The sequence below is a fragment of the Hydra vulgaris genome, chromosome 13 (genome assembly GCF_038396675.1).
Source record: "Hydra vulgaris chromosome 13, alternate assembly HydraT2T_AEP".
Taxonomy (NCBI): Eukaryota; Metazoa; Cnidaria; class Hydrozoa; order Anthoathecata; family Hydridae; genus Hydra; species Hydra vulgaris.
In genome coordinates this window covers 42,332,902-42,359,079 of record NC_088932.1, presented here as the reverse complement: position 1 = coordinate 42,359,079, position 26,178 = coordinate 42,332,902, and the positions used below count along the sequence as shown (strand labels likewise).

Below are 26,178 nucleotides of genomic sequence, written 5' to 3'. Positions count from 1 at the left end.
ATATATATATATATATAATTTGTGTATATGTATATAGAAATGGATTCAAACAATGAAATCAGTATTGAAAGGTCTTGTGGTATTTATCTGGTGGAAAAAATAGTTGGTGTTTATGTTGGAGAGGTTTGAAAATTATTTTATATAAAATATAAATAATGCAAACTTGATTGCATTTGCATCAAATTTCCATTATTAATATTTTAATAAAGGATCCTACAGTACTTTTGTTTTTATGCTTGCATATTAAAAATTAATAATTAAAAAAAGAATAGAAAAATTATTAGAATTTATAAATAATAAAACATAAATCAGGAATAAGGAGAAACTCTTTTTACTAAACTGCAACAGATTGTACATTGTATAAAATAATTTTACCTCTACAGATTAGAGATGAACAAGTTTGATCAGATACTGCAGTGTATTACTGGTTAGTAATTTAATCAAACATCACAATATAATTAGTCAATTTTTTTTAACAAAGTATGAATCCATTTACATGTCTATTTATTAAGTTTCTTAAAGTACTCTCTAGCCCTAAAGTAAAGATATTAACTTTTCTCATATCATACAATAGATATACTCTATATAATAAGGAAATAAAATACATGTGCTCTATACAATAATGGCAAGCTTTATATTAATTTAATTTTAAAATTTATACATTGACTTAAATTTTAACATTTGACTTTTAAATTTTCTGTTTAACAAATTAAGAATATTTTTGTTGAAAATTTTAATTTCTCAGTTATCAAACAAGTACAGTTTTATCATTCATTATGAAAATGCTCAGGCCCTCCTTTTTAAATTAAATTTTTTTTTAAAGCAAAGATTATTTTTGAACTTCGTTTTAACTATTGTTTTTAATTTGTGTTTTTGTTGCAAACCAAGTTAGTTTTAAAAGAGTATACTTTCTTTAAAAAAAGCTAAATTGAATTTTTTAAAATTTAAACTTAATTACTTTGGGATCCCTTTTATTTTTTATTTTTTTTTTTTTTTTTTATTTTTACAAAAGTAATCAGTTGAAGTTTTTCCCTAACAAAAAATTTCAATTTATAAAGGATAACAAGCGGTATTACAATGTAAAGTGGGCAGATTCATGGGAGCCAGAAGACAATCTTTCAGAATCATGTCAAAGATTAATAAAAGAATTTTGGAAAGAAAAAACTATTGATCCACTGTTGGGGAAAGATGTCTCAATATCAGAAATAAAGGTTATTTAGATTTTTAAATATTGTTTATGTTGTTAGTGGTACTTAGTTTTTAAAAAAAAAATATTTTTTTTTTACTTAATCTTTTATATATATATTAGGGGTGTACTGGATCAGAAATTTTGAATTCTGGCCGGAACCAGATTTGCTGAAATTGTTAGTAAAATTCTGGCCGGAACGAGAATTATACTTAGGGATCGTCCATAAAGTACGTATGCTCGGATGGGAAGAGGGGTCTGCAAATGACATATTTGAGATGAGGACAGGAGGTCATAAAATATTAGGTAGGTAGGTTAAAAGCTTAGGAAAATTAAGGGAGGTGAGGGATACTTAAAAAAGCATATAGCAAAATACATGGGGGGGGGGGGGTGTTAAAGTAAAAGCGTACATACTTTATGGACGACCCCTTATGTAATTTTTTACCTTTAAGATGGAAAGTGAAATCCTGCACCTCAGCATAGTGGTTACATAATGTATATTTATAACCTATATATATATATATATATATATATATATATATATTATATATATATATATATATATATATATATATATATATATATATATATAAATTAATAAAAACACTTATCTTATTTTTAGTTGTCTTCAACGGCATGTTTCTCAATCAGTAGGTTCTTCAGGAAGCTTCCTGATGAACCTACTGATGGAGAAACATGCTGTTGAAGACAACTAAAAATTAGATAAGTGTTTTTACTAATTTATTAATGCTCTGTACTTTAAGAACATTAAGCACTCTATTTGTAGAATGCACAAACATAATTGTTTTGTGATAATTAAAATAATTGAAATTGAAATATTTTCTATATTAGGTATTCTATACTTTATAATTGTTTAAAATTTAAGTTACATTTAAAATGAGGCTATACTATTCTCAGAGGCAGGTAACATTTTTGAGGAAAAAAGAACTAGTTTGTTGCCCAAAACTGAATACCAGCTTTTTTTGCATCACAATATTCCTAAACTTTTAAAAATCCTTACATAATTGATTACTGCAAATAAAATTACAGTTTTTGTTAAGAATTTTGTATTTTTTACCTAGGTTTACCTTTAGTTCTTAATTGCCCTGTAGAACAATGGTTCTTTGATTTAATTTATTCTGTATCACATGTTTTAAAAAATAAATTCTGGCATTCCGGCCTGAAAAGTTTTAATTCCGGCCGAAATCGGAATGACCTAAAAGTCACAAATTCTGGACAGAATTCCAGTACATCCCTAATATATATATATATATATATATATATATATATATATATATATATATATATATATATATATATATATATATATATATATATATATATATATATATATATATATATATATATATATATAAATATATATATATAAATATATATATATATATTCATATACATATATCAGGCTTGGTTAAGAAGCGGGAGCGATCGCTCTCAAATACTGACCACGGAATTAATATTTAATTGCGAAAAGCTGGCCAGGTTTTGTAGTCGTTTTGAAAACATTTAACTTTATATATGTCCGTAAAACAAAAAATTTTTGTTTTACGGACATACATGGAAACATAATTAAACTTGAGTGTTCTTAAAATATCTCGGTGCGGAAGAATAAAAAGCAAACACTAAAAACCTGCTAAATTTACAAACAAACTAATTCTATTGGTTTAAAATACGCTGACTAAGCAAAAAAAAGTTCTAGAGCATTCTGTCGAAATATTTTTTAAATTGAATTGTTCAAGATTTGTTAAGTTTTGAGAATTCTAGCATAAATTGTTTTAAGAATATATTATTAAACGAGCTATTATTTTAATAGTATGGCTCATTCTTGGAACCACATCTGCAAAGTCGTAAATCTTTTAAACTAATATTATTTGTTTACAAAAATAAATGTTTTATAATATATATTTTTTAAATTATCAAAATTTTGTGTATCTGTTTTTATTCTAATGTAATCTTTTAAAGCAGTTTTTACGATTTATTTTTTAAACAAAGACTTTCAATAATGATTGCGTTTTCAATGAAATTATTAATAATCATCAACGTTAATAAAACTTTTTATGAAATAAACATATAAGAAGTTTCTGGTTAATAAACACAAACACGCATACAAAGTGAATCGCGGATGAACAAGCACCGCGCCAGAGGTCACGACAGGACACAAATATATATATATATATATATATATGTATATATATATATATAGATATATATCTATATAATATATATATATGTACTCTTGAGTACTTACTAAAAGTGGGTGGGGCAGATGTTTATAAATTAATTTTTAGAAAATTTTCCCATCCCCCCTAAGCTCATTAAGCTCCCCCCCCCCCCCCCCCCCCCCGCCTCGTTTATTAATCTTTACTTGTTATCAACAAAAAAATTATATACCAAAACTAAAAAAAATTCAAGTGAAAATCAGCCTTATGAATTAAAAAACATTCTAGTAACTGATAAATATTGAAATTTTCAGACTAAAATTCCCACCCACACTTTTATTCCCATCCCGCTTGTATAAGGACTCAAGAGTAATAAACAATATTGTTTCGTCCTCTAGGACTCTTCAGTAATGTAATGATTTTATGGGACTAAATCTAAGCAATAAAACTAGAAAACTGTTTTGTGCACAAACTTCAGAATAGTGGGCAAACATAAGGAGAGAGCTCAACAAAACTATAAGTTAAGGAGCTATATCCAACATTAGACAATATTGTTTCACAACACAAACATAATTACATACATAAAGTGACTTACGAGTGGATCAGCACCGCGCCAGAGGTCGAGACAGAACACAAACATACATGAGCGAAACAAAAGCATTCACAAAACACAAAAAATAATTACATACATAAAGTGACTTACGAGTGGATCAGCATCGCGCCAGAGGTCGAGACAACACAAACTTACATGAATAAAACAAAAGCATACGCAACAAAACGCAAACATAATTACATACATAAAGTGACTTACGAGTGGATCAGCACCACGCCAGAGGTTGAGACAGAACACAAACATACATGAACGAAACAAAGCATACACAACAAAACACAATCATTTCCTGCTATGATTATAGAGTCTTCCATTGTTGAGTGGTTAATCTTTAAACGCCGATCAGTCAGTATTACAGTCAAAATATTGAAAATGCATTTGACAGCGGAATTAGAGCCAGAAATACATAAGAAACAAATATCATAAGTTCAACTAGAAGACAAAAGTTTGGAAACTTGATTCTATGATAAAGAAAAATTTCTGCCACATTTCTAGTGGTGTGAGTGCAATGGTGTACTGAGTATTTATCACTAGTTTTGCAGCTTTCCATTCCGGAAGAACCATTTTAAAATCTATTCCTGAAGCCTCTAGAGGGTAAAAGAGTTCCTTTAGTAATAAAGAGATGCTGGCATCACCATACATGCTGTCTGCTGTCCATAATTTTGGATCTAACCAATCCATTGATTCGAATATGGGATTTAACAGCGAACTAAATCTATCGTTTATCAATGGCAGAATGATGTTGATTGCTGGTTTTCTTAATTTAATGGCAGAACTAAGACATTTCAAGTTAAGATAAGCCATGTTGCCGAGCTCAATCTCAACAAACTCTGGATTCGATTTTTTCAATTTTTATGGCCTTTTTTGAAATATGAAGAAACAAGATCAGTTGTACCATCTTTTTCATTGATTTTAAACTTTAGTAAATATGAATCAATAATATCATCGATACCTTCATTGCTTAATTTGTCTAAGCTAGCCTTAGTTACATCCACTGCTGGTTTTAATTCATTCACCATTTACAATTTCTTTTCGAAAACTAATGATAATGGAGATAATTTTTTTTAAATATCCAAATAACTGCAAACTATACATAATAGTCTGTATTCTTTCAACCGTTTGGATATCCCAGAAATCTTAGCTTGCATATCTGCTTTGGTGTTGCGATCTGCAAGAGTGTTTTTGAAACCCACAATAAGCGAAGGCCAGTTATGTAATAGTCTTGTAAAGCAGCGTCTCCTGTGACTTATAAAGCACGTTCCCGTTATTTTAGGCAAGGTGTAGTATGTAATGTTTAAAGCCTCAGCAGCTTTTTTAATTGCAAAATAAATTAAAAAAAGAAATATAAAAGCGCTCACACTCTTTAAACTGCGATATATCTTTTACAGCACCTTTTATAGCTAATTCTAAACTTTTTCTTTTAGAGGACTGGCAATGCAGGAGATATATTCATGTGTTAAAAAAAGAAATTTGAATAAAAAATAAATTAAAAAGGAATTTTTAAAAACAACATTTTGAAAATAGACTAAAAAGTAAAAAATAAACAATTTTACCAGACCCAAAGACTTTGTGTACATACTCAACTTGAAATACCCATTAAAGTCAATGACTGAAAATATTGGGCGCTAATAGGAACGAGTTATACTTAGCTGCCCAACATTTTCAGTCATTGACTTTAATGGATATTTCAGGTTGTATATCATTTAGTTACTTTTTAAACGATTACTTTTATTATTATGCTGACCTAGTGTTTGTTTTGCACGGACACCAAAAAAATAAAAAATAAACAAACCGACAAGAAAGTTAAATAAAATGTAAAAATATTTAAAATTATTTAGAAAAAAAATGATTGTAAAGGTTATAAAAAAATCAATAACCTGCTTTATTGTAGCATTTTCCTTTTAAAAGAAGTACACCATTAATTCTTTGAGATTTTATCATCGTCTTGAAATGGCTATGTGGCATGCTCGGTTTTAGAGCCATTTCATAGGCAGTTCTTAACATCTTTGATAACGCATCGCGGCTGTTATGTGGTACCGAGTTTTCTATATCGAGATTGGTGACTTGACTACTTCTAGGATCTTCAGAGTACTCATTTTCGATTTGTACCACCAACCTATGACATTGCCCTTTAAGATGGCAATCAACCTTTTTTATTATCAAAAAAATTCATGAATAAAATTTAATAAAAGGTTGGTTCTCTTTGCAATGTAATAACTTATAAGATAAATTCACGGCACATTATATAATACTTTATACAAATTACTTTTAATGAAACATAGTAAAATAACTATATATAAGTAAAAATTATGCTAAAATTATTTCCTGGACTGACAAATTAAAAAGTAAATCATTTTAATTTTACCTGATGTTTTGTCACCAAATAAGTTCCCTCAATAAACAAACAATTCAATGCTCCTTTAACTAAAGTATCTTTTAATATAGCTGTTTTGTGCCTAGCACAAATCTTACACCATATTTTAATAACTAATCCATTTACTTCCGTGTACCGATAACTGATTCTTTTCCCCAAGAAAGAAAAGTTTTTAAGTTCTTTGATATTGGTTTACTTACTCTAACTAATTTTGCTTCAGTTGCCATTCTTACAAACTCGTTATACTTAAACTTACTTAAAGTTACTTTTTTCTGTTTTAAATACTAACTAAAATTAAAAAGCCCACTCACTAAACATCATCAGTAGTATTGTGAAGCAGTTTCGCATCCTCTTCATAAAGTATTTTTAACCATTTTAGTTAATTTTTATCTAGTTAATTTAATTTCTACAGTAACTCAATGATTTATTTATTTCATTTGTTCATCTTACTAAGAAGAATTGTTTCAAATATGTAAACTTTTCAAACTACGCGAAGCATAAAATAGTTATTAAAAAAACTAAATTGTTTATTTATAAAATATTTTAGCTTAAATAAAACTAAAACTAGCGTTAGTTTTATTAAAATGTTGTCGGACTTTTCGGGGCCCTAGGCTATTTTTATTTTTGAGGTCTTTTTTATGTGCCACAGTGTAAAAATGACTAATAAAAAAGGTCTTCTTGCTATTTTGAAGCCCCTAACATTGCGGGTTATGGGGCTTTAACCCCCTCTAACCCTAACTTTTTGTAATTCAGGATTGGAAACATGACATAAGTATATAAATAAAAATTATATTATACTCTTTGATAAATAAAAGAACATTTGTTTCCTTATTAAGCAATCGTAAGATGTTACTTTATATAAAAAATGTTGCTTAATTTTATAAATAAAATTATAAAAGAGCGATGTTTCGAAAATATTTGTTCTAAACGTAATTTATTTTGCTTTAAATTTTTTTGCACTAAAAGTTATTTTCTTTTTTAGTTTTTTTTTTGTAATTGTTTCTCATCGGTCCAATAATTTTTTGCGCTTTTTTTTTTGTTTTTTGAAATGTTCTCAAAATGACTAAATCATCTAGACAGTTTTTCGCAACTAAATATTATTTCCGTGGTCAGTATTCGAGAGCAAACACTCCCGCTTCCCAACCAAGCCTTGAAGTTTACACCTGTAGTTTTTATGGAAAAAAGAATTTCTCAAAAATTTCAACTCATTATTTTGCTAAAAATGCATGAACAACATTAGCATTATGTTGCATTCAGTCAGATATTATGCAAAAATTCATTGGTTTGAGCTTATTTTCAGAATCTTTGTAGTAAATATTGAATGGACATAGTGTTGGCTATAATTCCAATAAAATCCTTGGACTGTGTCTTGTGCTTTAAAACTGCAATTTTCTGCAAAATCAAAAAAAAAAAAAAAAAATGGTTTTGTTGAAGATTTTCTTTCAGAATTCGAAGGAATAAGGGCTGTGTTCTTGAAATAAAATGGTGTGATCGCAAGTTTTCAATTGTATAAATAATTTCTCCACGAAACTCCTCATTAGCTGTAAAAACCGACTACAAGTTTGCGAACGACCAGCAAACATCGATGATCATTAAGTGGCATTACTATTGATATATTTTTATATATAATGTGTGCATGTATTATTTAAGATAGAAAGATATATATAACTAATATGAATCTCTAGTGTTTATGTATTATTTAACAATATAACAATGGCGCTATGAGTAAGATGTCCGAATTGACTTTAGACGATCCAGATAATGCTGAAGCCTGGATTAGATGCTTTTCAGCCTTTGCTCAATCAAAAAAAGTTGAAAGACATGATAAATAGTGAACATGAGGTGACAGGTTTATTTTTATCCAAAGCAGGAATTGACACAATAAAAAAGATTTCATTCGTGGTTTATCCAGAAGAGTTAGAAGAAATGATGTTTAATGGCATTAAAATTGCCATTATGTCCCATTTAAGACCTCAGAAGCGACTAATAATTGCTGAAAGAGTTAGGTTCTTAGCCATAAAACAACAAAGTAATGAAAATGTGTTATAGGCACAAAGATTACGGGAGGCAGCACGTTTTTGTAACTTTGATAAATAAGGAAGAGATGGACAAACTGCAGAAGATGATCTGATTCAAATGAGACTAATTGATGGACTTCAATCTTCTGACCAGAGAGTTAAAGCTCTCAAAATGGTACAGAATAGAGAATCACCTAAATTAGGAGCATATGTAGACTTCATAAGACAGATTGAAGAAATATGTTCATTTAATATGCACAACAGTATTGAGGGTATGGAAACCCCGTCAGTTAACTATATGGACAAAAATACAGTTAACTATATGGACAAAAATAAAGAAAAACCATATAAATACAAATACTATGGGCTTCAACACCTACCACGAAAATGTCCAGCATTTGGAAAAAATTGCAATAAATGTGGGAAATCAAACCACTGTAAAAATGTTTGTAAATCCATTTTTAAATACGAAAAAAAAGTAGATGAAGTAGAGACTGATGATGCAAGTGTTTATTCTATTAATCATGAGCGACTCAAACTCAGAAACTAATGTTAAAATAAATGATTGCATAATAAAAATGCAAGTTGACATTGGAAGTCAGGTCAATATTATACCAAGAAACTTTTGGGAGTTAATGTCTAGTTCTAAATTACAAAAGTGTCTCAAACAATTTGATGGCACAATTATTAAAGTTTTAGGGGAATTTGAGGCAACATTGGAAACCAAATCTAAAATAAATATTGTATGCGGTAGTGGTGTAGTGGTAGAGCGCTCGCTTCATAAGCGAGAGGTTCCGAGTTCGATTCCCACCACGTCAAAAGAAGGAGAGAGTATTCCTCATGCAAATGCATTGTCACGACATTAGCTATAAAAAGGGAGAGAGTATTCCTCATGCAAATGCATTATCGCGATTGTCTTTCCTATCGCAAGATGAAGAGAATATTCAAGAGACTTTTATACACTTAGTTGAGTCAGAAGTTGTAAACCTTGAACAGATTATGAATAAAACAGAAAATGATAGACTATTGATGGATATTAAAAGCAGAATTAATAAAAATAATTGCAGCAGGTGCACTGTGGCAGAAAGACTTTATAAATCAAACAAGCATAAACTAACTATTGAGAAAGGAATTCTTTGTAATGGTGACCTTTAAAGACATTAAGAAGGAGATTTATTCAATCAGTTCATGATGACATACATTGTGGAATTATGCAAACTCGATGTAGATTAAAATTAGAAGCATGGTGGCCTGGTCATTGTAAAGATGTGGAAGAATATGTAAAAAATTGTGAAAAATGTGCTGAGATAAAATTAAAAAATGAAAAAACGATACATACATGGCCTAATGAAAATAAACCTTGGTGTAGAGTTCATATGGACCATGCCTCTTTAAAGAATGTTGGATTATTTTTGATTTTAGTGGATGCCTTCTCTGGATGGCCTGAAGTTATAAAAGTTAAAAACTAGGAAGCTCTCACAATTAAGACAGTATTCCAAAGCGTTTTTTTTTAGAAATGGTGTTCCTGAAGTTTTGGTATCAAATAATGCTGCAGAATTTCATGATACTGCTCTATGCCAATGACTGAAAAAAATAGGATGTCTATAAGACCCCACCGTATCACCCACAATCTAATGGGTTAGCTGAGAGAATGGTGGGGACAGTCAAGATGGGTTTAAAAGCTTACTCGACAGACAAAGGTTTAGTAGGTGGTTATCTAAGTCGTATGTTACTCATGCAGGGAGATCAAAAAGTCCATCTGAGTTGATGGGGAGGCAGTTCTCCTCTCACCATGAGTTTTGAGACTGGAGCACCGTTATGGTATTGCCAGAATCAGATTCAAAGCGAGAGCTAGCAGCCTTTATTTCTCAGGCTGGCCAAAACATGGCAATCATTATGAGAGATAATTTTGGCACATTGGCGCATTGTGACCAATTAAATAGGCAATCAAGCGACACTTTTATAGATGGGGATAATGGTCATTTTAACGAAAAACTTTGTCCCATTGACAGAGAAACCTGATACGTGTAAAGTTTCTCTGCCAGATGAACAACACGCTACAGAATATCAAAGAAGTACTCGATCAACCAGAGGTCAAATGCCAATACATTTCAGGGATGTTGTGCCGTAAAAACCGACTACAAGTTTGTGGGCAAGCAGCAAACATCGATGATTATTACGTGGCATTATTATTGATATATTTTTATAAATAATGTGTGCGTGTATTATTTAAGATAGAAAGATATATATGACTAATATGAATCTCTAGTGTTTATGTATTATTTAACGATATATAATTTCTGCACAAAACTCCACTAACGGAAGTTCTAAAGTTACTAAACTAATAGTGTTCTCCTTTTTTAACCTCTGTTTGTATGGTACTATATCCTCATATTCAAAACCAATTTAACTGAAGATATCACTTATATACTTTTTAAGTTCTCTACATTAGGGCAGTTATCTCAACTATGAAGCATTCAGCTACGATTCTTAATGTCACATACTGTTTTTGATAAAAGTTCTATATATTTAATGTTACCGGGCACTGCATAAGTAATCAACTTTGAACTTAGGTGTACTTATAGAGATAAACTGAAGGCACGCCAGATGCTCTATCTACTGTTACACCCCATTTTTGACAAAGCTGAAAAAACTTTGAAAATCCTATTTTCTCTCCTGTTTTTAGAAATTCTCAATGTAGCTCTTTTAGATTTACAAGTAATAATTGCTTTTGAATATGTTGTATTTGACCATTGATTTTAACTGAAACAAATTCTTTCTTACCAAAACAAATCTGAGAATATTTGTCACTAATAAAAATTCTTAATATTTGTTTTTAGTACTTGTGATATCTTATTTCTAGTATTTATATATATTTTTGCTTAATGGAAGAATATCATATAATTTCATCCCCATTGGCTTTACTAAATAAGCGAAACGAACTTGCGTCTAATGTCGCCATGAAAACAATTATATGATGAAAAACTTTAATGTCATTAAAGAAGACACTCCACAGTATTTCTAATATATTTTTTTTTGTCGTTTTTTTGAGATTTGTAACATCTGATGATCGCTATTTGCGTGAAACTCTGAGTAATGTTTTAAATAAATCGAATGTTATAATTATTTAGTTTTTTACTATTATATATTGCTCTACTTTGGTATTGAGCACTCTTTAACAAGAAATATTTACACAGTTACTACAATATATATATATATATATATATATATATATATATATATATATATATATATATATATATATATATGTATATATATATATATATATATATATATATATATATATATATATATATATATATATATATATATTCCTGATGAACCTACTGATGGTGAAACACAGTGTTGAAAAAATCAAAAATTTATTATTGCTCTGTTCTTTTAGAACATTGAGCACTCTGTTTGTAGTATACACTAACATAATATATATACATATATATATATATATATATATATATATATATATATATATATATATATATATATATATATATATATATATGTATGTATAAGTAATAAAAAGAAATATAATATATAATATATATATATATATATATATATATATTATATATATATATATATATATATATATATATATATATATATAATATACATATGTTGTTTTTTTGGTTTTGGAAAAGTTTTATCTTTTTTCCTTAACGATTTAGAGCTTTTATTTAATAAAATTTGACTGGATTACTTTTAATATACGATTTTTTATAATTTTTAATAACTAATGCCTGACATGCATATATCAAACTAGACAGCTAATAAAAATTAAATCTTATTTCTAAAATAATTATAAAAGTTCTGTGAAAACTTTTTACTATTACATTTGGTTTTTCATGTTTAAATGTTTTACTGTTTAATGTGTAATAGTTTTTGTTAATGATAAAGTTGTTTCTATGATTATAGGCTGGTCAACGAGTTGTTATTAAATCAAACAAAGAGGATAAAGATAATTTTGATCATCCACCTGTTGATTCTTCGAGTTTAAATGTTACTAATAGATCTGCAGAAAGTGTGAAAGTGAAATATACAGATAATAATAACTTCAAACTCACAGATAGGATTACAAAAGTAATTTTAATTAAATCAGAGGAGAATGATGATGTGAGCAAAGACTTATCAAACAGCAAAGAATTTGTTCAATATGACTCAACTGTTACACTAAGCTCAACATCAACTCAGACAGAGATTTTGGCATTGGAGAATGATAAGTTGAAATCATTTCCAGAAGTTTTTGAAAATTTAAATAAAGATTTAGCAAGTCATATTTCTGAAACTAACTGTAAAAAGGTAACTTTTAGTTTTAAACTTTTTAAAGTGCTCATGTAAGATATAAGTGTGATATCTGTGTGATATCTAAGTATCTAAGTGATATTTTATATAAATGATAGACATCCTAGTTTTTATCACATTCTACAAATTTGTTTTGTATATATATATGAAACAAATTTGTAAAGTTATATATATATATATATATATATATATATATACATATATATATATATATATATATATATATATATATATATATATATATATATATATATATATATATATATATATATATATATATATATATATATATATATAGTTCTATAAATTGTTGCATTTGGGAGTACGTTAAGGTAAAAAATGATTCTTTTGCCAACAAATACGTCACTTTTAATTACTTTTGACTTTCATCTAACATTTCCGTGTTGTCAGAAAGTTAAAACCATTAATTTAATTACGAATTAATTGTTTTTTAAAAAAACTGCAAAAACGCAAATTTAGTTGACTAGAATGTTTTTAAAAACATTCTGAATGTTTTTAATAATATAAACAATATTTTTATTTTTATTTTTTTTAATAAAATGTTTTTATTTTTTTTACTGTAAACCATGCGTGGAGTGTTGCTACATCGGCTATCTTACAGCCTGACTCGCAATGAAGTGCTGCTAACATTGACTGACAAATAGCCTAACTTGCAACGGAGTGTTGTTACATCAACCATTTTATAGCCTGACTCGCAAGGGAGTGCTGCTAAATTGACTGAGGGTTTGGTTGGGGCAGGCAGTCCATCATTTAAAAAAAAAATTCCAGTCTTGCATTTTAATTTTTTTTTTGTGTCAACGAAATACGGAAAAACTTTCTGACAACCAGTTAGGAGTTATGTATATATATATGTATATATATATGTATATATATATATATATATATATATATATATATATATATATATATATATATATATATATATATATATATGTATATATATATATATATATATATATATACATACAAATAAACTGCTTAATTTTTTTAATCCAAACTTGATCATCATTAAATAATAATGACTTCTTTGCATGATAGCTTAATGATTTATGGTTAGGATCAATAGTTAAATGCTGCTCAGCAAAATTAATAGCACTGTTAAGAAGTTTTTCTGTTAAGGGTAAAATTCAACTATATTAAAAATAAGAAATTTATAAAGATGTTTGTCACTGATGCAATTGAACCAGTTTGTGGTATCTTGTAATTTTTTCCACTGAGATGAAGTATGTTTACAAGTTCAGAATTTATTTTGGAGAGTATAACTTTACTAATACTGCCAATTTCATTTTTAGCAGGGTTTAATAAACAGACAGTTGGGTTGTTGTAAAGTTTTCTTTGTGATCTTTTTATTTTTATAAAACAATTCGAAGATGTGTTAATGTCAGTTTTATTGAAAACGTTGTGATTCTATAATATCTGTTTGCCTTATTTATTTTATTTTTTATTTTTGTATTTGATTTTTTGTATGTTAAGGTGATAGCATTTATAATTAAATGGGTGTAATTTTCTTTAGATATATTATATAAATTGGATGTTTTTGGAAGTTGTTGTATACCTTACAAAATTTAATGTTTTTTATTAGGTCTATCAGATCGTTTTCAAATGCTGACATATCAGAAATTTGTTTGGGATAATTTGATGTTTTTATACCGTAATTATTATAAAAATATTTTCCTACTTTTTATGCTTTTAATACTTTTTTGATCTTTATTAATAAAGAAGAAAGATTTTCATCTAATTCTTTTAATTAATGTTAAATTAATTAATTAAAATGTTTAAAACTTTTAATTAAAAATACAGAAAATAACAGAAAAAACAATAACAAAGCAATAGAATGAGTTCTGATGTCAAAACAAAACAATTTTAATAAGAAAATTGGTTAATCACCTGTGTCGAATAGGGCTAGAAGAAACTTGTTTCGATGCCTGCACTTAAATACTATTTCACTTTTTTGTTTAACATATTTTGATTTTTGGAAAATAGAGTTTCTTGTTTTTTGTTTATGCATAGTTTGAAGAATTTCGTGGTAGGGTTGTAAGCATTGCGCTGTTTAATTATTTTCCACTTAACAACTGGAATTGTTTCAATCTATTGACCCATTTAATAATTAAATTTGTGCAAAGGAAAGTTACTCTAAAATTTAATAAATAGTGTATATATATATATATATATATATATATATATATATATATATATATATATATGTATATATGTATATATGTATATATGTATATATGTATATATATATATATATATATATATATATATATATATATATATATATATATATATATATATATATATATATATATAAAGTGTATTCTACAAATAGAGTGCTCAATGTTCTTAAAGAACAGAGCAATAATAAATTAGTAAACACACTTATCTAATTTTTAGTTGTCTTCATCAGTGTGTTTTTCCATCAATAGGTTCATCAGGAAGAATGTCTAAACATCAAAAAGTTCAAATTACAAAAAGACTATTTCACAGGAAGTTGGGAATTGTTATAATTAATTATGTAATAACTGTAGTATTTTGCAACCAGGAAGTTGCATCAACTACATTAAATAATTAAAAAATCATGAAAAGAATTCTTTAGAATTAGGATAATTTTAGACTAGTCGTTTGTTTTTATAGTTTTTTAAGAAAAACTTATTATTATGTCTGCATTTAAAAATTAATTCAGATTTTTCATTTAGTAAATTTTCTTGATCTAAGTTAGTTTTAATTTCAAATTTTTCTTGTAAACATAGTATACATTTTTTGGAAATATTATTATAGGCAGGTGCAGTTTTTAGAATAGACTAGTTTAATTTAAAATTAATATTTTTTTTCCTTCAATAGCCAAATACATTTTGATAGCATAGTCTCTTTTGAGTATTTTTTATGTTTTAAAAGTCATGTGTGGTTGGCATAACGTTTTTTCCATTTGTCCTCGGTTAAGCCAATATATGGTTTATCAGGGTTGTTTTGTGTTTGCATCTGTAAATAATATTTTATAATAAGCATTTGCCATTCATAGGGCAGTCAATTTTTTGCTTGAGGTTACAATATTCGGTTTTTTTTCTATAAGAAATTCATTTTTGTTAATCAATGCAAAATTATGGCCTTTTATAATTCTTTCAATATTTTTGTACAGCTATAGCTTACCTTAATAGCGTTTCTGTTAAAAATTTTGTGCAGTTCATTAGAGGGAGGAAAATATATGTCAACTAATTTTAAAAATGCTTTTCCATTTAATATTTTACTTTTCCATGGTAATATTTTACTTTTGTTGATTGCAAATAAAATTATATATATATATATATATATATATATATATATATATATATATAGAGAGAGAGAGAGAGAGAGAGAGAGAGAGAGAGAGAGAGAGAGAGAGAGAGAGAGAGAGAGAGATTGTTGCATTTAGGAGTATGGAAGGAAAAAAATGATTCTTACGCCAACAAATATGTCATTTTTAATTACTTTTGACTTTCGTCCAACATTTGCGTGTTGTCAGAAAGTAAAAACCATTAATTTAATTACAAATTAATTGTTTTTTAAATAAACCGCAAAAACGCAAGTTTAATCGACCAGAATATTTTTAAAAACATTCTGAATGTTTTTAAAACATTCTGAATGTTTTTAACAATATAAAAAATGTTTTTATTTTTTTTAATAAAATGTTTTTATTATTATTTTTTTTTACTGCAAATCATGCGCGGAGTGTTGCTACATCGATTATCTTATAGCCTGACTTGCAACAGAGTGCTGCTACATCGACTATCTTTCAGCCTTACTCGCAAGGATGTGCTGCTACATCGACTGAGGGTTTGGTTGGGGCAGGCAGTCTATCAATTAATAAAAAAAAAATTCCAGTCTTGCATTTTACTCTTTACTTTTTGTCAACAAAATACAGAAAAACTTTCTGACAACCAGTTAAGAGTTATTGTTGCATAACTTTATTCTTAAGATATTGCAAAAATAAAAAAAATATTCTCAAAACATAAATGCTATTTACCAAAGTTCTACTTTGTATTTGTTTAATGAAACAAACTATTAAATTTTAACAAATTAAACAGTTAAACTTTAATTTGCAAAAGCAAAAAAAAACCTTCTTGTTACCTAAATAAATATAATACATAAATATGGTCTGGTGTTGGAGTATAACATATTGTGTCAGTTAAATTACCAAATTATTTCATTTTTTGTAAAAGTATCTTAAATAATGTAGGAACATATACTATAAACAATATTTATTATTTTAGAGAAATAAATTGTTGACTTGAATAAAGACTGAAAATCTAATTGTTAATTATTTATGAATCCATAAAAGCCTTTCAAAACTTGATGAGTTTTTAAATTTTTTTTTTGTGAATATTTCTAGTATCGAAAGTTCTTTTTTGCTGAAGTTTTAACTGCTGACTAAATGAGGTTAAACCCGATGAAGTAAGAAAATATTGCATATTTGAAAGACTAGATGGAAGAGAGGGTTGAAAAAACATTGCAAAAAGGATAAAAGAAACTAGTAAAATATTATGCAGTATAGTACAATGGCTAATTAAGTCTTGCTGGAAGATGTTAAAATAATCATATGATATTTAAAATTAAATTGATCTTTTTGGTAATCAAAATATGTAAAGGTGGGGGGGGGGGGAGCAGTTGAAACTACTAGTTGGTCATAACACAAAAAAATTGCTTTTAATTTCTATTAAAGAGAAAAAAGGTTTAGCACATTAGGTTTAAAATTAAACTGAGTTTCTTATATAAGCCCTTATGATAAATAATAAAATACTAGTTGTAGTCTAGAAAATCTGTTTTGAAACAGCTAATCAGACAGGTTTGGCAAAAGCAACGCTGAGAAGTATTAGTTAATAATTTGGTAATTAAGTTATTTAAGAAATATTATATTAGTATTATTAATATGCCTAAAAAATCATTTTTAGGCTCTACAGTAATTGTCTCTATTTAATGACCAACGTCATGATGGAAAAAATAAAGATTTTAGGAAAGTTTTTTTTATACTTTAATATTTTATGTTTAAATTTTCCAATTGGCTATTTAAGCTATTAAACTTGTTTCAAAACTCATAGAAATACAAAAAAAACAAACATCAAATTACATTTACTTACTTCTATTAGCAAATGCATAACTAAGAATAATTAATAACCAAGATAGACAATTTTATTTTAACTGAAGTACCTAAGAGTTCAGATTTGTTGTTATAACAAACTTTTGTATGTTTTTTTTTTATCTACTTTTTTTTTTTTAATCTAATGTTGGTAATATTTTACTTTTGTTGATTGCAGAATTTTAATTGTGATTGGTATAATATCAAATAATAAAAAACTTAAATAAATAATGCACATAAATGATTAATTTGAAATAATACTATAAAATACTTACTATAATTTGGAATATCAATGACTAATTTTTGATATTAATAGTTGTTATAAAACCTATTAATAAATAGATATTATAAGATGAAATAATTCATACGAATGACACATTTTTCATATCAATAAACATTAATAATAAATACAATAAGTTTATTATAAGTATCTTTTTCATGAACATATTTTTAACCTAAAACAATTTAAAAAAGTTAACCAGCATTTATTGAAACTGATAAAATAGTTTTTGAAAAATATAAAGTTGAATGATAGTAGTGTAAAGTTAGCATAAAGATGTTATATAAAACATATGTTATATGTTATAGCATAGAGATGTTATATAAAACATATGTTATATGTTATAGCATAGAGATGTTATATAAAACATATGTTATATGTTATAGCATAGAGATGTTATATAAAACATATGTTATATGTTATAGCATAGAGATGTTATATAAAACATATATTATATGTTATAGCATAGAGATGTTAGCAAATAGATTTGTTTAATAGATTAATAGGGTGACTATTGTGCTTGTTTTTATGTAGGTGAACGCAATGTAAAATATAATAATTCGCCATGCAATACTATCTAAAAACTGGGAAAATGGTTACTATGGTTAGGATGGTTACCATGACTACCTGATAGAATAGTCATTTAAGAAACATACGGTTATAAAATTTAAGAAACATTCAGTTGTAAAATTTAAGAAGCATACAGTTATAAAATTATTTGACACAAAAATTAAAAAGTTTTATTATATATCTTTTTTAATTTCAGTGTGTTGAATGTTTTTTTTCATACATAAGTTCATGGGAAACATGCTGCAAAGCAAATCAAGTTAGTGGGTAAAGCAAATCAAGTTAGTGGGTATTTAGTAAACAATAAAGTAAAATCGAACACATTAAAACAATAAAGAATAGTATTGAAATGTAAAATTGCTATTAATTAAATAAATAAATACATATGTTTACCCACACCAGAATAGTGGATAAAGTTGACAAAACACTTGCTCAGCTTTGCAACATATTTTTATATTGGTAAAGTTTTTAATATTAATGTTCAAGAGATTTTCATTTAACACTCAAGAGTTTTCTGGTTGAATAGTTCACCATTCATCATTAAAAAGATTTTAGTTTAATAATAATAAATAGTTGTGTTTTTATTGTCACAAATGATATTTGGAAGTATATTCCAAAGTTTAGGACCATAGTGGGATAATGCTCAATTACCAAAATGATTGCTGCATTTTGTTTCCTTTAATTTTAGTGTTCTTTCTGACATTGAGTAGTGAATTAAGTTGCATAATGACGTTGGTGCTTTCAGAATAATATATTTGTGCATTATTAAAAGAACCTTGAAATATATTCTTTCTCTAATTTTCAGCCAATGCAATTTGTTAAATTCCTGGTTGTTTACATGATTTTCTATTCTAGTTTTAAATACCATTCCTGTTGCACAATTTTGAACAGACTGCAGTTTTTTTAATTGTGACTTTTGAATTCCCAAGTAGAGAGAGTTGCAATAATCTAGCTGTGCAAATATTAGTGAGCATACTATGGTGCTCAAATCTTTGTGCAATAAGAATTGTTTTATTTTGGATATTTTGCTCAATATATTGTAGCAGTTTTTAATAATCTTATTTATTTGTGTTTTAAAAATACTTCATTTTCAAGTAGGGTTTTTCAAAAACAGTGGTTTTGAAAAAACAGCTGTTACTGTTTTCCAATTTCAAAAAAAACAGCTGTTAACAGCTGTTTTTACTGTTTTTTAAAATTTTATAAGAAATTAAAATAATGACACAACTTAAGGAGCAAAAAACGTCAATGTCCTTATATTTGTCAATGTCGTTTACAAAAATAAATTTAGAAGCTTTACTTGAAGAAGACTAAATAAATAAAGCTATTAAAAAATGCAATTTTTGAATTTTATTAAAGAATGAAAAACTTTAACTATTTATTCAGCTATTCGAATACAAACTACAAGTTTTTCTTCATTTTTTATAATAAAATTTTAAAAAGACAAGAGCTTTAAGTGACTCGTCGGACAAACGCGATCTAATTTTTGTGCAAAAATTTGTGCAAACTGAAAAAACACGCTCAACGTCAGTTGTTGGTTTAATACTTAAAAGTGCATTGAATAATTTTTGAAGGTTTTCTGTATGTTGTCCAGTGTTCTTATAAAGAGTGAATTCCGATTTTAACCATTTGAAATCTGATCCAGTTGTTGTTGTTGTATGTTCTTTACAAAGAAGCAAGTTTAATTCGTCGTTTAGTGATAGACTAACATTTACAGATTTGGATTGTATCGACTCATCTATTTCAGTTTCTTCATCAAATCCAAACAATCGAGAAGCAAGACGACCGGCAAATATCAATGTTGCTTTTTTTGGAGTAATTGAAGGATCTTTTAAACTCTTTAATTCATAACATCTTTGTTCAATCTTTCATCAGTACGGATTTTTAAGTTATTGTACAATTCTTCACTGATTTTGCTGTTGATCATTGACAATTTTTTAAACATAAACTCCAAAATTATTTCAGCACTTGCTAATGTTGCATCTTCCTGACTTAAACGTTGAACTGCAAGTTTTATCGGTTCCAAAGCATCATAAAGATTACGAAGAGCAATAAAATCAATTGAATCCAAAATGTGTGTCGCATTGAACTCAAATAAAGTCTCTCGAATTGCCATTTCAGTCTTAATAATCGAGTCCAACATGGTTGGAATTGAATTCCAGCGAGCTTTTACATCAAGATGTAGTTCAATTTCACGTCATGTTAAAGCTTTCACTTTATTCAAAAGATGTTGTTGCGAGCTGTTGAATTTTTTATGAATTTGACAAGCTTTCGAGAATTTTTAAGCAAATCGTGATAACAAATTTCAGATTGTTCAATGTCGTCATCATTTAGCAAATCAAGGCAATCATCAAAGCAATCACTTTCATCAGATTCATCGCTATCAAAATAGTGTTCCTCAATTTCATTCTCTTTCTTATATAAAGTATCGCAGACACCCAAATGTAGAGCATGGTTTAGGCAAAACTGGCCAATTATATCCACAAGTCTAATGAATTTTTTATTCACTGCTGCTCCATCCTGAGTTGAGCCAACAATATCTTTGTTCATGTCAATTCCAAATTCAGTTAAATGTTGTTTCATAGCGACAACTATGTCTTCAGCAGAACAAGATCCAACAATGCAAACAAGACCAGTTTTAATAGTGACTTTATCATCGCTGCTGTGTATATTAATTCCAAAGAATCGTCTTCCTCTTATTGTTGTATATTCGTCTAGGCACATACTGAATTTTGCTCCATTAGCAAGTTTTTCCTTAATTATTTCAACAACTTTTGCTTTCTTCTCGTTAAAATCTTCAATAATTAATTTCATGACATCACGTTCATTAGCTGGAAGTTTGTAACCATCTCGTGATATAGATTGACGAATATAATTGTTTCTAGTTATTGCTCTAATTGAAATACCATCAGTTGCCATATCTGTAACTATTTCTTTGAGAGATTTTCGATTGAAAAATTTAAAAATTGATTTTGTCCTTTTCTCTGCTGTTGGTTCTTCGTTGGATGTGCCAGCTGCTGACCTTTCAAAATCAATTCCATGTGTCTTAAGATGTGCTTTCAATGTAGTTGTAGAATTTCCAGAACAGACAATGATTTTGTTGCATCGCGAGCATTGTCCTTTGAGAGATTTTGTTTTTGGATTTTTTCGTTTTGTAGCAAAATCCCATACTGACAACATTGCTGAAATATATAAGCATTGTTATTGTATTCTTAAATCAAATTAAAATGATTTAATATGTACTGCTAAATGTGTTACTGTTAAAAACACCCAAGATTTTACTTTCTTCTCTTTGAAAAACTCAAGGAAAAACACTAACTTATCACCAATACGTAATATTTTTTAAACACAAAAAGTCGTTAAAAACAGTAAAAACAGTTCTGAAAAAACAGCTGTTTACTGTTTTTCGTTTTTGACCAAAACCAGCTGTTTTACTGTTACTGTTAAACAGTAATGAAAAACCCTATTTTCAAGTATCACCCCTATACTTTTTGCTGAGTCAACAAATCTAATGCATTCCTCGTTAATAAAAGTGCCTTTGATAATAATATCTTTTAGAATGCAAGGTGGTGCCATAATTAATATTTTGTTTTCGATTGGTTAATACATAAGAATGATTCACTCATCTATTTAGATATGTATTCAAGGCATTTTGGTATATCTAGGACTAGTGCATTATATTATGATGAAGCAAGAAATGTTTTTAAAGTTTGATGATCATCTGAGTATCCAAAAGTTTTAACATTGATTATGTTCAGACATTTGTAAAGTGGTCTCATATAGATATTAAAGAGTTTTGGACCCAGGACTGTACCTTGTGGTGCTCCATATTTTACATTTTGGTTCGTAGAATGAGTTACCAATTTTAACTTTTTGTGTACGGTTAACTAAAAATAATTCGAACCACTTGTGAGGTGAGTAAATTATACCTATTTCACTGGTTATTAGTGCAAGTAGATTTTGCTGAACAATAGTGTCGAAGGCAGCACTTAGATCAATTAACATTAGTACTAAAGGTGTATGTTTATCAAAGAGTTCAAATATATCATTGGAAATCTTCAGTAAAAGTGTTTCAGTTGAGTGATGTTTTTTGTATCCATATTGATGTTCTATATGAAGATTGTTTGTTGTCGTGTGGGAATCAAGACGATTGGAAACTACTCTTTCTATTAGCTTGCTAATGAATACTAAATTAGAAACTGGTCTATAATTTTTGAAGTCTTCAATATCTGTGGCAGAGTCTAACTTCTTTATTATTGGAGGTAATTTAGCACTTTTTAGACAATGCATGCTGATTGATTCTAGCGATAGGTTTACTATTTCAACCCATATATGTATAAATGTTTGTAAATTATTCCGTAGGTATTACTATATAGGTTTACTATTTCAACCCATATATCTGGAATCGGATCATCGGATATTAGCAAAAACTTTTCGAAATTAAATTTTGAAATTTGTTAATTTAAACCTTCATTTAAAGTAAAATGTTAAATGTAAAGTTGTCTTTTATTTTATTTAAACTTTAAAAATTAGATTGTGAATATGATCCTCAGGCAAAATAGCGGTCATGGGTCTATAGTTTGTTAAGATAAAATTTGAACTTTAAGTTAACTTTAAGTGTTTTTTTTTTGCAATTCTTTGAACTGGATATTGTAATTAAATTTGTTATCAATGTAAATATTTTATACAAAAAAATTATCAGCTACTGATAAATAATAAGAACCATATTCTAACCAAATCTATAAATATTATTTATAAGTAACAAAATTTTTAAATTAAAGTTTATATTAAATTTATATATATATATATATATATATATATATATATATATATATATATATATATATATGTATATGTATATGTATATATATATGTATATGTATATATATATATATATATATATATATATATATATATATATATATATATATATATATATATATATATATATATATATATATTATTGCAACTTTATATCAGTTTTCTTTTGTATTATTTTTATGAAATAAATATATTTTATAGTCGCAGGATACAACAGTGCTTGACGAGTCTGGAAATACCAGCACGGAATTGAATTGTGTTTGTTTATCACCAAAGTCTGGCCATAATGATATTTCAGATGTTAGTAGCGAATCAATTTCACAGATTAATTTTGATACCGAAGACTCATCAAGCACCTTGAGTAAAACACCTTCATTTTTACCAATTAATATTGATTGTGATATAGATGTAATAAATCTTGATGATGATGACTTAGAAATTACAGCAACATTGACAACGCCAACTCGAAAACGAGGCAGGTCGTTTTCAAATAACACTTATAATAACTGCAACACTCCATTTGCGAGGATTGACGAATCTCAGATATTTGATCACAGTCCTTCCAGAAATCATAATAATAGTTTTAACCGGATGTGTATGACTAACCCAGTCAAAAATACTTGTCCGATTGTTCTTAATAAAAAACCTAGATCGTGCAGTGAGGAGCGAAACGGAAACAGAATAACATCGAACTCCATGCTTTTTCATCCTCGCCGATTATTGCATTATTCAAGTCAAGAAAGTGAAAGCGAAGATTACTTACCTTCCTCTTTTCAAATGTCAAAATCAAACGAAAAATCCCAACATAAAAAGCAACGACCACGAAATCAATGCATAAGTAAGTCGTCTTTGTTGCGTGCAAGAAAATTAAAAACACCTGGTAGTCCTACTTTAAAGCAGTTGCATACACAAAAAAATATATGCAATACAGTAACAAGTATTGATCAATGCAACAACGCATTAGAAACCTCATCAAGTAATGGTGATACTCAAACGTTACCAGGTCGCACTTGTAATCTTTGTAATATCACATTTAACAATGTCACGCTTGCTAGACGACATAATAATCTTATTCACGGACAAAAGTGCAACAGTAGTTCTTCAACATGTACTATTTGTTGTGGAGTTTTTCGAAACTCCCGTGAATTAAAGTCGCATATGTTACTTCATGGAGACACTGAAAAGCTTTACAAATGTGACATATGTCTTCTAACGTTTAAGCATCGCTCTGTTTTAAATCAACACTTATTAATACACTCTGGAGATTTGCCTTACGAATGCGAAATATGTCAAAAACGCTTTCGTCAACAAGGTCATCTGGTTACACACATGGCTCAACATGATGATAATATGAACCTGACATGCCCTCGTTGTATTATTGAGTTTCCAAATTTATCATTATATTCTAAACATATGATCGAACATAATAGCGAGCTGGCATTTCATTGCGAATTATGCGAAGAGAGCTTTCAAATAAAAAATGATCTGAAATTGCATCTACAAGCTCACGATGATGGTAGACCGTTTTTCTGCCATGTTTGTAAAAAGTCTTTTAAAACTAAAGGTTATTTACTTGGACATATTCATATGCATAAAAATCGCGTTAGTAATTAACACGAGATTTATCCATTCTTTAGACTATAAAACATTGCGATAATTTTATTTCTGATTAACTTTGTTAATCAGAAACTTGTTATCAGTGTATTTTGTTTGTACTTGTTTGCCAGCGTTCATATTTATCATATAGAAATTTTATTGAAACTGTATTATAGTTGTACATAAAACATTCTTTTATTTTAAATGATGAGAAACCTCTCTAGTTTAAATCTTTCTCTGATTTTGTAACGCGTTTCAAAGTTACAAATTCTTTGTTAAATGGCGCTAGTATATTTCAACGCACGCGTTTGTTTATAAAATTTTAAATATTTTTTAAAAAAAGTAAAAAAAAGGAAAGTTAGTTTACTAAAAAGCAATAAAAACTCTAAAAAATCACTTTCAATAATACACTCAATACTTTTATCGTATGTAAACCTTTTTTTTTTAAAAGCAATACTAATATTGCTTTTAAAAAAATTCTTTACTTTTATTCTATATTCTATTCTAGACTACTAAAATATTAAGTCTTTCTTTTCTATAACAAGATCTAAGCTAACATTTAATTCTGTAGAACAATTACTTATGGGGGTGTACATAATTAAATTTTTAGCGCTATGTCTTTATATGGATAAACTTGTAAATCATTTTGTTTTATAAACGTGAAAATATGTTGAATCGTTTTTGGAGCATCAGTACCAATGCTTTTAAAATGGCCTCTAAAATGAAGACATTCATTAGAGAAAAAGAATCCTAGATCAGTATAATAATCAAAAGCATGTAAGTAAAGTAGAAAGAATTAATTACCTAAAAGACCTTTAATCACTAGTATTGTTCGGTATAAGTAAAAGGGTCGCTTCACTTGTATGTAATACATTTTACTAGCATTAGTTGGTCAGTATAATAAACAATATCTTTTTAAAAAAAGGTTTTACTTCTTTTAAAATGAAAATATGAAGCCTGTTAAGGTAGTATAACTAATGTTATATATTAACTAGATGTCTAACTTCACATAAATTCCGTAAGAAAATGTGAAGGAAGTTTTTGAAGGTTGTAAAGCCGGTAGCCGCAGCAAAGAAGAAAAATTTCTGGCGATGT

The 26,178-nt window shown here is 27.7% G+C and overlaps 1 protein-coding gene across 1 annotated transcript in view; it reads left to right on the top strand.

Moving 5' to 3' along the window:
* LOC101239527 (zinc finger protein 454) overlaps positions 1–25,313 on the top strand; it is a 30,094-nt gene extending 4,781 nt beyond the window's left edge. Inside the window, exons 2-5 of the mRNA XM_065816779.1 lie at positions 38–123; positions 1,059–1,211; positions 12,302–12,685; positions 23,689–25,313. Coding sequence (XP_065672851.1) covers positions 40–123; positions 1,059–1,211; positions 12,302–12,685; positions 23,689–25,101 — 2,034 coding nt within the window. The 5' untranslated portion in view covers positions 38–39 and the 3' untranslated portion in view covers positions 25,102–25,313. The remainder of the gene's footprint in view (positions 1–37; positions 124–1,058; positions 1,212–12,301; positions 12,686–23,688) is intronic.
* Positions 25,314–26,178: the final 865 nt, after the last annotated feature.